The sequence below is a fragment of the Mirounga leonina genome, unplaced genomic scaffold (genome assembly GCF_011800145.1).
Source record: "Mirounga leonina isolate KUSES-001 unplaced genomic scaffold, KU_Mleo_1.0 Mir_174, whole genome shotgun sequence".
In the NCBI taxonomy this organism is placed as follows: Eukaryota; Metazoa; Chordata; class Mammalia; order Carnivora; family Phocidae; genus Mirounga; species Mirounga leonina.
In genome coordinates, this window is record NW_023270451.1 from 63551190 (window position 1) to 63566468 (window position 15279).

The following is a 15279-nucleotide window of genomic DNA, read 5'->3' on the forward strand; positions in this document are numbered from 1 at the left end:
GAAGCTTTTGTGTCAATGACTAGCACACCTCTTGTGGAAGAAATAAGGCATAAAAGCCACTTGTGTAGAGAATATACATTTATACTGATCATTAATGGGTGGGAATTAAAAGGTATTGCCCATCCCGCCTCTAAAGAGCATGTTGCTCCTAAAGAGGATGTTGAAGTGAGGGATTCCAAATGGCTCAACTCTGAGTTTACAAACTCCCAAGACCATCAGAGAACCAGATTGGACAATACTTTCTCTTTTTACTTCACAGGGATGATCAAATGAGATAATATACTAAAACCACATAATTTACAGAGCAGTATGCACATTTTACTTACCCATTGTTAATATAAAAGCATTCCCAATTTCATTCCTGCCTTAATTCCTGTCCCAAATGTAAAACATTATTTATCTCTTTAAATTCTCCAGTCCAAGATTCCCAAGACACCATCCTGAAATAATAAGGTCTTATTTCTGTCTTTAGTAAACCTGTTTTTCCTACTAGTGAAAAATTATAAAATTAGTATTTTATGCAAAGGCTATTTCAAACTTACGTTCCAGTGCATTATAAAGAAGCTCAAAATCTTCTTTTGTTTGAGGATTATGCCTCCGGTAATAGTCCAATTTGATCCATTCTTCTTTTTCTCGTACCTTCCTTAGTTCTTCCTCTGCTTCCCACTTCAATCTTAACATTTTCTGTCTTTTTAAATTCTCTACCACAACCTTAGCATGCCATTGTCTATAGTAAGTCTGTAGCACTATTACCTATAGTTAAATTAAAAGGAAATAAAGTGTTTATTATCAACTATATCAGATAATAACAAAAGGCAATGGTGATTATTTCTATTCCAATGTGGTAATTACTAAAAAGTACCGAGAGTCTAGATTTAGCTCTATGCCAGATATCTCGCACACATTAGAACATACAAGCTGTGGATAATGCACATCAGCAATCTGGCTTTGAAATTTAGCAAATACGCCTTCCTAGGAGGCAGCAGTTAGTACAATGCTTAAGAGCATGGGCTCTGGGGGCGCCTGGGTGGCTCAGATGGTTCAGCGTCTGCCTTCGGCTCAGGTCATGATCCCAGGGTCCTGGGATGGAGTCCCACATCGGGCTCTCTGCTCAGCAGGAAGCCTGCTTCTCCCTCTGCCTCTCTCTCTGTCTCTGTCTCTTATGAATAAATAAATAAAATCTTTAAAAAAAAAAAAAAGAGCATGGGCTCTGGAGTAAAATTTAGTCTAAATCTTCCCTCCACTACTCACTAGTGTTTTTGATTTTGGTTTATTTTGCATATAAAGTCCTTAGCTTAACCCTGATATATCACAAGTCCTCAATAAATACTACTATTGTTATAAATATTGTCTCTAGTTTATCTTAACTATCATTAGCTTAGGCTCATATTTAAAACAAAATTTCGTTAACTAAACGCAAGGCAGGTAGGTTATGTGTAGAACCCACCAAAGGCAGGTTAGATAAAGGAGAGACTTAAGCAAACAAGTATTTATTAAATATATAATTTTGAGATAATGAGAAATATAAATATGTCTGAGGTTATAGTATAATACTAGATCCTCAAGAAACTTGCAACGCAGCTGACAGTTTATATTTGTATTTACTAAAATCATAAATAAAAATAAAATGTGGAGAGGCTAGATCAAAATTGAGGACAGAGAATATGCTGACTCATCCCTTTACCATATCCTAATCCTTGGTAATTACAGAAAATCATATAAGCAGAAATCAATAAGGACACTGAATCATACTAAAGGAGTCCTCCAAAGGAACAGAAACTATGAAGAATCCCTTCAAGAAAGGAGACAGAATAAATTGAAGAAAGAATCTATGCCTAATCATGCAAGGGAAAGGTGGAAAGGCAAGCTAGAAAATACAGAAGATTCTTTTTTTTTTTTTTAAAGATTTTATTTATTTATTTGAGAGAGAGGATGAGAGGAGAGAGCACATGAGAGGGGGGAGGGTCAGAGGGAGAAGCAGACTCCCCGCCGAGCAGGGAGCCCGACACGGGACTCGATCCCTGGACTCCAGGATCATGACCTGAGCCGAAGGCAGTCGCTTAACCAACTGAGCCACCCAGGCGCCCCTAGAAAATACAGAAGATTCTATAAGACAGCTTCAAGCCCTAAATCAGTGGATCCTATGAGCAGAAGAGGTGTTAGGGCAACTGACAAGGTGACCGCTTGAGAAATGCAAAAGGAACAGGCTTCTCTAGAGCAATTTAGGTAAACAGCAACAAAAATATTTGCCTCTAGGCAAGAACAGTTAGTGTCCCAGAGGCTGGTGACACCCAGGATGAATAGCAGCTCCCTCTTCAGAAAACTCTCTCTCTTCCAGAATCAAGGCTTGGCCATCCCCTAAATCCACTGTGGTAAGGCTGTAGTAAACAAATATGCGTAGCACACTGGACATCAGGGACCTCAAATACCCTACCTACACACACTCGAGAATAACCAAACATTCGGGAAGAGCCCACAAAATATAATGCTCCTCACTCAACAAAGAAAAGTTTACTATTGTGTGAAACAGAATTACTAGAACAGTGGTTCTCAAAGAGTGATGGTCAGACCAGCAGTTTCATCTGGAAAACTATTAGAAATGCAAATTCTCAGGCGCCACCCCAGAGCTACTGAATCAGAAATCCTGGGTAGGGCACAGATTCTGTATTTTACAAGTTCTCCTGGTGTTTCTGATGCATGCTAAAGTTTTAGAATGACTGGTAGAAAGCTCTATGATATTCAACAAATTCAACACCTAGGGCTTCCTACTTTTATGCCCTAGGTGGCTGGTTCATTTCTCATCATCTTTCAACCAGTAGAAAGGGAGAAAAAGACAAAAGAATTGCAACCCAGTCACTTTACAAGCAATATCCAAAAGTGGCACACATCGTTTACCCTCAAATTTCATTTTCCAAGCCTTAGTTACTTGGCCTTGCCAATATACAAAAGAGGTTATGAAATGTAGTCTGCAGTGAGGCAGCCATGTGCCCAGCTAAAGCTTTACCACAATGGGAAGAATGGATATTGGCTGAGAATAAGTAGTTGACTGTAAGCTGATCTGCAGAATGTGCAGAGCCTAAGAGGGAATTAGTAAGCAAGAAACAGGTGAGAAAATCTTTTGGAATGTAGAGTAAAAGGTCGTAAAAATTATAAAGAATAAAGGAAAGTTAAGAGACATGGAAGATAAATGCAGACATTCCAAAATATGTCTAAGTTCCAGACAGAATGAAGAAAGTTGATTAGAGAAATTACTCAAAACATAATAAAAGAACATGTCCCCAAACTAAAGAAAGACATGAGCACTCAGATAGAAAGGGTTCATGACCAAGTCTCAAGCATATCACAATAAGATTACTAAGCATAAAGTAAAAATCCTAAAAGCTTCCAGAAAGAGGAAACAAATGAGAAATTGATGTCAGACTTTTAATCAAATATTGCTTCAAAAGTCATAAAAAAATAATCTTGAAAATAAGTTTAAATCTAACTTTCTACACACACTCAAATTAAACTTTAAGAATGAGGTTGATTCAATAGAACTAAGATGATTTATCTCCCATGCATAATCTCTGAAAGAATTACTAGAGAATGTATTCCAGAAAGAAAAATAAGTTAAAAGGGAAAAATTAAAGAATTGAGCAAAAACTTCCAAGAGAGCTATCAAGCTAAACACATATTATTTGGGGCAGAAAAATCATATATATCAATGTAAATATATGAAACAACAATAAGCAGTAAAAATTATGTAGGAAATTATAACTATATAGTAAATTATATATATAATTGTAATTCCAGATCAAATCTCACTCGATAAGAGGAATGAGGGAGGAGGACAAGGAAATGAAAAACAGAAAAGCCTGTTAAAGATTTTCACTTCCTCAGTTTAAGTAAGTCAAGGTAACATTTCTCCATCTGCTTTACAACTTTAAAATAATTGACACATTTACTCTTCTCTCATGTATTCTTTGTTCCTGTATGTTTATATTTTTTTATTCCTCTAAAATCATTTTACTGGAGTTTGGAAAGTGTTGTAGAGATTTCCATCTCCTCACTTAATATCCATTCTCCCTAACTTCCTTACTAAAAAAATTATTAAGGAGCAACAGTATGAAACTTTAAAAATGAATTTATCACACACTCGCAGGGATATCACCTGATGCAGCTCAGGCCAATAAGATGTAACTGGAAGTCACTGGGTGGGGCTTTCAGGAAAAACTCTTGAAGGTAGCATACATGGTGCATGCTCCCTTGACTGCTCCCTTCTTCCTGCATAGAATGCAGACACTATGCTGAAGGTTGACTAACCATTTCATTATCATATAGTAACAAGCTCATGATAAGTTTAATGGAATGAAAAAGTAAAAGGAGTTAGGTTCCTAATGACATCACAGAGCCACCAACCAAGTCCCCTGTACAGTAAGAAAGTAAAAATTAGTTTGGCCTGAAAACATAAAAATCTATCAGGCTGGAATAACAGGCACTAATAAAGTAAGCTATGAAGTTAACAGGAAACAGTATTTCTTCCAAGGACATTCTACAGCTATAAAATGTCCTAACAATTCCCTCCTTGGAGTAACTACTATTTTCTTACTCACTGAGAAACTTAGTTCTCTAAAATCATCATCTATCAGAAACTCTGCTATTTGAAATTAGATAACTAAGAATGAACTATCCCACTCTTGCCAGGAGGACCTATGTCACTTTGACAGAGAAAAGCAGCCTTGATTTACAACCATTATACTGAACTTCAAAGAAGAAACATTCTTCATCTCTCTTAACTTTGTTACCAAAGGGACAAAGCTGAAGATACCATGCTCCCTGATTTCAAACTACATTACAAGTCTATAGTAATCAAAACAGTATGGTATTGGCATAAAAACAAACATAACAGATCAATGGACGAATAGAGAACCCAGAAATAAACCCATGCATATATGGTCAATTAATTTACAGCAGAGGAGGCAAGAATATACAGTGGAGGAAAGGACAGTCTCTTCAATAAAGGGTGCTGGGAAAATTGGACGATCACATGCAAAAAAATGAAGCTAGACCATTATCTCACACCATACACAAAAATTAACTCAAAATGGATTAAAGACTTGAATGTAAGACATGAAACCATAAAACTCCTAAAGGGAACATGGGTGGTAAGCTACATGACGTCAGTCTTGGCAATGATTTTTTTTTTTTTAAGATTTTATTTATTTGAGAGAGAGAGAGATAGCAAGAGCAGGAACACAAGCAGGGGGAGTGGGAGAGGGAGAAGCAGGCCTCCTGTGGAGCAGGGAGCCCGATGTAGGGCTCGATCCCAGGACCCTGGGATCATGACCTGAGCCAAAGGCAGATGCTTAACGACTGAGCCACCCAGGAGCCCCTTGGCAATGATTTTTTAATCTGACTCCGAAAGCAAAGGTAACAAAAACAAAAATAAACAAGTGGGACTACATCAGACTAAAAAGCTTCTGCACAGCAAAGGAAATTATCAACAAAATGAAAAGACAACCTACTGAAGGAGAGAAAATATTTGCAAACCATCTATCTGAGGAGCAGTTATTATCCAAAATATATAAAGAACTCCTAAAACTCAAAAGCAAAATAACAAACAATCCAATTAAAAAATGGGCAGAGGATCTGAATAGACATTTTCCCAAAGACATACAGATGGCCAGCAGACACATGAAAAGATGCTGAACATCACTCATCACCTGGAAAATGCAAGTCAAAACCACAATGAGATATCACCTCACACCTGTTAGAATGGCTATTATCAAAAAGATAAGAAGTAACAAGTGTTGGCAAAGAAGTGGAGAAAAGGGAACCTTTATACCCTGTTGGTGAGAATATAAATTGGTACAGTCACTATGGAAAACAGTATAGAGGTTTCTCAAAAAATTAAAAATAAAACTACCATTTGACCCAGCAATTCCACTTCTGGGTATTTATCCAAAGAGCAAGAAACACTAATTCAAAAAGATACATGAACCCTATGTTCATTGCAACATTATTTATAATAGCCAAGATATGGAAATAACCTATTGCTGATGAATGGACAAAAAAGATGCAAGATACATATACACAATGGAATACTACTCAGCCATAATAAAGAATGACATCTTGCCATTTATAACAACATGGGTGGACCTTAAAGGGAATTATACTAAGCGAAATAAGTCAAAGACAAATACCATATGATTTCACTTAACACGTGGGAAAAACAAATGAACAAAACAAAAATCACAGATGCCACGGACAGAATGGTGGTTGCCAGAGGGGAGGAAGATTAGGGCACAGGTGAAGTGAGTGAAGGTGTCAAGAGGTAAAAACTTCCAGTTATAAAATAAGTAAGTCATAGGTATGTAATATACAGCATGGTGACTACAGTCAATAATATTTTGAAGCATACTTGGAAGTTGTCAAGAGAGTAAATCCTAAAAGCTAACCTCATATGGTGACAGATGGTAATTGGATTTACTGTGATGATCATTTCACATGTATTACAAATATCAAGTTGTGTTATATACCTGAAAAAAATATATTATGTGTCAATTATACCTCAATAAAAATTTTAATTTTGAAAAAACAAATAACAAAATATATGGTGTACTGGACAATTTTGAGTTGGTCAGTAAGACGGTAATTCAAAGAATTTGATATAGACTAATTTAGAAAATTAGTCAATCTTTGGCCCTAATAATTAGATGCTTTCTTCTGAATCTCAAAAAGAAGGACTAAAAGAACAAAGAACATCTTCTGATTTAACAGCCTTCAGCACTAGATGGACATTGAGTGGGGAGGAACCTGTTTATAATTCTCATAGTGGTACACAAAATGTGGCCTATGATTCTAGTGCTGGCCCACGGACTGCTTCTTACCTTGTTACCAGGCTACAACTGTCTTCAAGAACCCTGCACCATGATGTAAATCAAACACACTATTTAATTTAGTTGACTTTTTTCTCATAGCAAGATTTTTTCAATGAAAGAAGCACTGAATTGACATATTCTGGCACAAATTCTTTAACTTTTCACATACTTGTGTTGCACTAGCCTGACAGGCTTAAGTCTTTGTCATCATCAAGGACTCCTTCTGTTCAAATGGTACCCTGAGCAGGAGACCCAGCAAAGCTGAGTCATAATCCAAGAGGACCCTAACACTGAGTCTAATCTGCCAGAAATATCCAGCAAGGAAGAAGGAGGATTGCTAGTCAGTACTACTTTCTTCATTATTAAGTAGGCTTCTTTTCCACTTTCAAATGCCTAGTGTTAAAAGTATGCAATTTAGTTGAGCAATTTGGGGTAGGAAGAAACTAATAGGTATTCTTTAAACTTAACCCAATCCAGAAGCTATTCAGTAAAGAATTCAAGACACATAATTTGACACACAGTATGCTCACAATTGTGTTTTATACATGTGGAAAATTACTGAAAGGAAATATTCTAGCCAATACAATAATATGAGAGAGTATTATTTTTTTAAAAATTTCTATTTCAACTTCACCCTTAATAAAAGCCAAGCAAATTGTCCTGGTTGGTCTCCCTCCTTCAAGTTAATGAGTCCTATTGCATGGGTTGTAATTTCTTTGCTTCCTCATGGAGGTAGGTTCCTCAGGACACATTCAGGTCAAACACAGGGCTGTTGACAGTGATCTTGCAGGTGGTGAGAGTATGGTAGTTGTTATATGAGTGATCTGGTAACAAATGAGCTGGAGCATGGAAGGAAGCCTGTGTGTTCTTAGGCCTCCTTGCTCTCCAAACTACATTGCTGTGGAGCAACCAATCCAGCCTACCTTCCCCAGACCCTAAAAGCCTGTACCAGCTACAGTGTCTGGCCGACTTTCCAAAGATGATGCAAGAAATGGACAGGGCATACCTTCTCAAATTAAGAGCAACCACCTTACCTACGGGTTGCCTGCAGCCTCAATTCTATACAAGTTCAGACATCTGCCAAGCTCCTTTAGGAAAATACACAAGAAGACAACAGTGACTGGACCATACATATAAATGATTACAGATTACAATTTTAGGAACACGTGTGTGTGCATGCATGCACATTTCTGATAAAGATCCAAGAGATTCATATTTTAAAATAGATTTTATGTATATTAAAATATCTCTTATTTCAATTGTGAAAATTCTGTCATGTCAAAATAAGTCACTGAAAATTCTATTTGGACCTGGGAGCAGGACTACCAGATTGGAAAAGTAAAAGTCTCAGCAAATACTCCGTCCAAAAAAGAATGATAAAACTGGACAAAATTGTTTTTAAAAAATAATAACCATCTCAGGATCCTGGAAATTGACCAAAGGCATACATCAAATAAATGTTTATTGAAGAAAAATTACTAAACCTCAAGTAGGAACACTGATAGTCTGTGGCAGTTCAACTTAGGGCTGCTCTCATATCCCCCTTCTCCTCACCCTGGTTTCATCTGTGTCCACTTTCAGGGGGCTGAATTGATTTAAAGTGAAGCAAGGAAAAACTCCATACGCCCTAAGCAATGTCGCAAACAACAGTAATCTCAGTGCAAAAAAAAAAAAAAAACCCCACAAAAAACTAAAAACAAACCAGCCAGCAACTCAGCTGAGATTGTATTCGGGAGCAAGCAATAGATAGGCAGACTAGCCAGAAATCAATCAGGGAGATCAGGAAAAGGAGATAGCCATAGTGAACCATGATAACCTCCCAAATATCCCTTGTAGCCTGAAGGCCGAACACATGTACAAGGATAAACACATACTCAGGAGAGAGTGGAAAAGGCCCTCCCTATTTCCATATCCCAGGCTGTGAGGTCTTGTGCAGAAGAAATGCAAGAAGAAAACCCAGCAGAAAGTAAAAGCCAGGATAAACAGAAACTGAACTTGTCTGAACTTTGAATGCATCCTTTAATCCACACATGGGTCCATTAGTGAAAGTGGAAGCTTTACTAGATCACGGAATTTGAGTACAACCTCTGATCAATCGTTACCTAACCATTAGGCTATGCTAAACCAGGTGCAACCCTCAGGAAGCCAGACTTAAAATAGAAAAACGGCAACAACCAAAAAAAAGAAAAAAAAAATTGAGCAGAGACATCAATGGCTACCTACTGTGATAGAGACAGACTCTGAAGCAGGTTTCAGCAATGGCACTGTTGATAGTCTGGAACAGATAATTATCTGTTGCAGTGGGGTTGGAGTTCCTATGCTTATAGGATGTTTAGCAGCATCCTTGTTCTCTACCCATTAAAGTACGGTAGCATCTCCCCAATGTCATCATAATCAAAAATGTTTCCAATAATGTAAAACGTTGCTAATAAGCACATGAAAAGATATTCAATATCATTAGCCATCAGGGTATGCAAAATCAAAACCACAATGAGAAATCCCTTCACACTTACTAGGATAGCTATAATGAAAAATACAGACAGTAACAAGTGTCGATGTGGATGTGAAGATATTGGAATCCTCATACACTGCTGGTGGAACATAAAATGGTGCAGCTGCTTTGGGAAACAATCTGGCAGTTCCTCAAAAAGGTTAAACATATACTTACCTTATCATCAAGCAATAACACTCCTGGACATATATCCAAGAGAAATGAAAACATATTCCACATAAAAATTTGTACACAAATGTTTATGGCAGCTTTATTCCTAACAGCCAGTAAGTGGAAACAGCTCAAATGTCCATCAACCGATAAACAGACAAAATTCAGTATATACATTGGCATGGATACAATAGGTAAATCCAATTGAGTATATACAATGAAATATTATTCTGCAATATAAAAGAATGAAGTATGGGTACATGTCAAAACATGGATGAGCCTTGAAAACCTTATGTTATGTTTTAAAAAAGCCAATCACAAAAGACTACATATTGTATGATTCCATGTGTAAGAAATATCCAGAATAGGTAAACCAATAGAGGCAGAAAGTAGATTAGTGGTTTCCTAAGGCAGAAAACATTGGAGGGCAATAGGGACTGATTGCTATTGGGTCCAGGACTTTTTTCTGGAATGATGAGACTATTCTAAAATGTTGTATAACTCTGTTTATATAGTAAAAATCATTGAATTGTATACTTTTTTTAAAAGTATATATTATATTGAAAATAAGGGTTTAAATGGGGAAAAAAAAAAAGAATTAAGATGTTCATTAGAAAATACCTATTTAGGGCACCTGGGTGGCTCAGTCGTTAAGCGTCTGCATTTGGCTCAGGTCATGATCCCGGGGTCCTGGGATCGAGTCCTGCATTGGGTTCCCTGCTCAGGGGGAAGCCTATTTCTCCCTCTCCCACTCCCCCTACTTGTGTTCCCTCTCTTGCTATATCTCTCTCTGTCAAATAAATAAACAAAATCTTAAAAAAAAAAAAAAAAAGAAAAGAAAATACCTATTTAACATAAAAGACAGTAAAGGAAGAAGAGAGGACAAGAGAGACATCTGACATACAGAAAATAAATAGCAAATGGCTGATATAATCCAACCTTATCAATAATTACATTAAATATAAATGTATTAAACACTCCAATCACAAGGTAGAGATTATCTGACTGGATAAAAAGACAAGATCCAATTATATGCTGTCTATGAGAGAGATATTCTAGATTAAGACTCAAATAGGTTGAAAGTAAAAGGACAGAAAAAGATAGGCCATGCAAACAATAACATAAAAGGGATGGAGTGGCTATATTAATATCAGAGAAAACAGACTTTAGTGTCCTTTTGGTTTCAATTACTCTGGAAAGCTCCCTAGGTGATTCTACTGTCCCAAAGATTAAGGCCAAGGTATAGAGAAGACAAAGCTAATAATGGCCAAAGGTAACACACAACCCTTAGGAATCCCTAAGGGAAAGGGAAGGATTAGGAGCATTTAGGATTATGGTTCCTTTTACTGGGGGGAGACTGGAGATAAAAACTGCTTTTAATACCAATGAAACATAACTTACACTGATAAAGATTCTCTCCTTGACCAAACTCTAATCAGGCTCCTCTGAGCAGTTTTTCAATTAGGCCTCAACTCTTGGGCTTCTGTGATCATCTCTGCATTGTTCAATTTTAGCAAAAGCCTGTTAAGTCAGTTTAACCAGAATCCCATCCTCAATATTTAATGAGGCTCCTTAACTTACAATATATCCCCACAGATGATGCCTAATCAGTTTGGCCTGCCTTCAATAAAATATCCTGTTAGAATGGTTTAGCCAGAATCTTCCCTTACCCCTGATGTTTTCTTAGTAATTTTCCATACATTGACCCCTACCCTACTCCTTGGCTATAAATTTCCACTTTTCCTTGTATGTAGAGTTGAGCCCAGTCTGTCTTCCCTACCACAAAACTCCACTGTAGTAGCCCCTCTTAAATAAAGTCTGCCTTACCATCTTTAATATGTGTTATGAATAATTTTTTCTTTGACAACACCCATGCGGGTTGTTTCGTAAGCTAGTGTGGCTTAAGGAAACACACAGAGACACACACAGAACAACTGGCTCATTTATTTCATTTTTAGTATTCACTCATAATAAAAGTTATCTTACCGCCTGTAATCTTTGAGCATGGTATTCTGCTGCCGAAAAATATTTTCCTGGTGTTATCAGTTTATCAGTCATATTTGATACATACACACCAATTTTAGTCATCTGTGTGGATGTTGTATTTGTAGTCTGTTGGAGCTTTTTTCTCTGAAAAACTGTCTAAAATAAAAACATAAAAATTTAAATATCCACTATATACACATCTAAGTGAGTAAAGAGCACATTTTTCTGTGTTCAGTTAATTTTCTATTATTATTTGAACTACCATATAATTCCTTGGAAGATTTTAACTTAATTTTTTAAGTTTTTATTTAAATTCCAGTTAGTTAACATACAGTGTAATATTAGCTTCAGATGTACTATATAGCGATTGAACACTTCATACATCACAACAAGTGTACTCCTTAATCCCCATTACCTATTTATCTATCTCCTCACCCCGTCCCCTCTGATAAACATCAGTCTGTCCTCCATATTAAGCGTCTGTTTTTTGGTTTGCTTCTCTCTCTCTTTTCCCCTTTGCTTGTTTGTTTTGTTTCTTAAATTCCACATATGAATGAAATCACATGGTATTTCTTTCTCTGATTTATTTCGCTTAGCATAATACTCTTTAGCTCCATCCACATCATGGCAAATGGGGAAATTTTTAATTTTAGAGAGGTACACAGAACATCTGTTGATTCTGCAGTTTCAAAACATACAAATAAAAATAAAAATATTACCTGGGTATCCCTACAAAATACATTGTCTTTTTCGGGAATCTTTTTAGGTACAGTTTGTGTTCCAGCATTGTGATATTCTATTCCTGTTATTTTATGTCTGAATCCACCAAGAAATGGTTTGTGAAAGTCAGATTTTATAATCTCAACAGCTACCTCCTGGTACTCAGTAATACCTAAGGAGGTAAAACCAAGATTGAATGAAAGTTCACCTACAAAGGGACTCTAAAATACTTTATCTAAAAGACATTGCATAACTAACCAGTTTGTACTCTGACAGTTATGATTTGAGAGGCATCATTTAATCCATGTATTCTTTTGATTGGAAATAGATCTGGATCTGTAGAAAAAATTTCCACTTGTACAATATCTTGTGGCTTAACTCCATGTTGCAGTAGAGTCTCATTATTTTTAAGAATCATTCCTAAAAATGACATGAAATTAGAAGTGTTATGACAAAGAAATAACTATACATACTCATTTTAAGGGGATGGAAAATGTCAAAGATGATTATATGAACACATATAGTTCAATTACTGAACAGAATATTGATGATGTCCACCCCTTGCTGAAATGTTAGTACAGAAAACACCACAACGGGAAAAGTTAAGTGCAAGAATTCAGCATTATAAGTAAAGCTACAACGCTCACAGGATTTCTTATCAGAAATACAAATACATAATAAACCATGCAACTCTGTAACTATTTAAAAATAAAAAACATACTCTATGAGCATACTCTAAACATTGACTCTCTAAAAAATCACAATGTGTTATATGTAAATACAGGCAATATCTATATCAGGGAAAATTTGATTATTTTCATACCCATTCCTCTCTCCAGTGCAGAAAAGCATATACTCAGAGTTCCATCCTTCCCTTTCTGTTTCTACAACCAGGAACTCATGTAAATAAATTCATGAAAACGTGGAGTTAAGCCTCAGGTTTGTGCTGGAAAAAGTGTACATCACTTTATTTCTACATTATTTTATATCTTTTTTAATTCTCTCTCCTTTCATTGGTTTATTCTGTAAATTTACTCAAAGTTTACTTATCTATTTTAAGGAATACAAAACTATGTATAATGTTATTGGCTGCTGTTTTGATAGAATCTCTATCACTCTTCCAATGCATGGTCTTCCTAAATTACAATTAGTAATTTGGACATAGCAAAGATTTTGTTACACTCGTTCTTAGAAATATATCAGATACCACCAGTCTATTTTAGCTATGTTTAAGAAAGCACAAAGATCCATGAGTTTCAATTTCACACCCCAAATTCTTAACTTAAAAAATTAACATGAATATTATATGGACTATGTGATAGGTTGCCCCAGAATATATCCATGTCCTAATCCTCTGAACCTATTAATGTTAACTTATATAGCAAAGATGACTGCAAATTTTATTAAGTTAAAAATTTTGAGATGGAGGGGCGCCTGGGTGGCTCAGTTGGTTAAGTGACTGCCTTCAGCTCAGGTCATGATCCTGGAGTCTCGGGATCGAGTCCCACATTGGGCTCCCTGCTCAGCGGGGAGTCTGCTTCTCCCTCTGACCCTCCCCCACTCATGCTCTCTCTATCTCATTCTCTCTCTCAAATAAATAAATAAAATCTTTAAAAAAAAAAATTTGAGATGGAGAGATTACCCTGGATTATCTAGGTGGGTCCTAAATGTAATCACAAATGCCCTTAGAGAGGAAGGAAAGGAGATTTGATTACAGAGGAGAAGATGATAAAACAGAAGCAGAGAGAGATTTGAAGATGCTCTGCTGCTTGCTTTAAAGAAGGAGGAAGGGGCCATGAGCTAATGAATGCACGGTGTACAACTCTAGAAGCTGGAAAAGACAAGGGAGTAGATTCCCCCCAGAACCTCCAGAGGGAGAACAGCCCTGCCCACATGTTGGTTTCATCTCAGTGAAACTGATCTACGATTTCTGGCATCCAGGACTATAAGAGAAATCATTTAAGTTATTAAGCTTGTGGTTAATCATTACAACAGCCATAGGAAACTAACATAGATTCCCAGAGCCCTCTTCATTCCTCTAGTTTGTATAGTAGACTTAGTCCCACCAAATTTGAACTCCAATTCTAGTACTAGAAAAAAACACCTGTGTTAGAGAGCAGTTGACATAGAATCAAGCTCTTTTATTATCATGGCTGACATAAGCCTGTTACCTAGTGGTGATGACTGGCACCTACACATAAAGGTTGGTTATGAAGTACAAAGAACAGAGAGTCTCAGGTACCACTGGCTAGCTACTCCAGTCTCAAAGTGCTCTCTCTTCTCCAGTTTTGAACTTCATCTTATAGTTAATGCCAAGCAAGCAGTTTCAAATTCCCTTTTGGGAGTCATACCTATATTTAAGTTCAGATTCTACCACTCATTAGCTGTGTGAATTTGTACAAGCTTCCCAGGCTGTAGTTTCCTTCCTTCAAAAAAAGTTAATAATAATACCTACCTTACTGTTGGTTGTTGTATGGACTGAATGATAATGTGATAATGCAGGCAAAACATTTTGTAGATGGACTAGCACAGAGTACATCTCAACAAATTAACCATCATGAATGTTATTACTAATAACTATTTAAATTTTAGCGCTGTTTCCCGACCCAGGCTTTAATAATCAGTTGTTTGAATACATGAGCATCTTAGTATTACAGCACATTCATTATAATAGTTTTCTAAAAATAATTTTGAAATTGAACTGATTGTTTTCTCTGATTTGACGAGGAAGAATTTAATAGGTATGGCTTACTCCTTTTTAGTGTTTAGGATTTTCCTACAAAAAAAAAATGTTTTTATTTCCCTGGAAAATTTTTTGTGGCATCTTTATAAGTTAATACCAAAACTTCAAAACTAAAATATTAGCATCTGTGCAGACATATTCTATAGAAACATTTATTTAGCTATGTTGCTCTCGCTCACTCTTTCAGTTACAAGGACTACGTCCTCTCGTGACACAAGGCTACTATAAAGTGGGCTGCTCAATACTGCCCATAAAATATAAGTAAACTTGGACACCATGGGAATGTGAATTGACCTCAGTGTATAAAG

The 15279-nt window shown here is 36.4% G+C and overlaps 1 protein-coding gene across 1 annotated transcript in view; it reads right to left on the reverse strand.

Annotated features, from left to right (window-relative positions):
* The window catches only part of IQUB (IQ motif and ubiquitin domain containing), a 64363-nt gene that overhangs the window by 39335 nt on the left and 9749 nt on the right, over nt 1-15279 (reverse strand). Inside the window, exons 4-7 of the mRNA XM_035021022.1 lie at nt 12487-12648; nt 12228-12400; nt 11509-11664; nt 543-753 (exon numbers count right to left, since the gene is read on the reverse strand). Coding sequence (XP_034876913.1) covers nt 543-753; nt 11509-11664; nt 12228-12400; nt 12487-12648 — 702 coding nt within the window. The remainder of the gene's footprint in view (nt 1-542; nt 754-11508; nt 11665-12227; nt 12401-12486; nt 12649-15279) is intronic.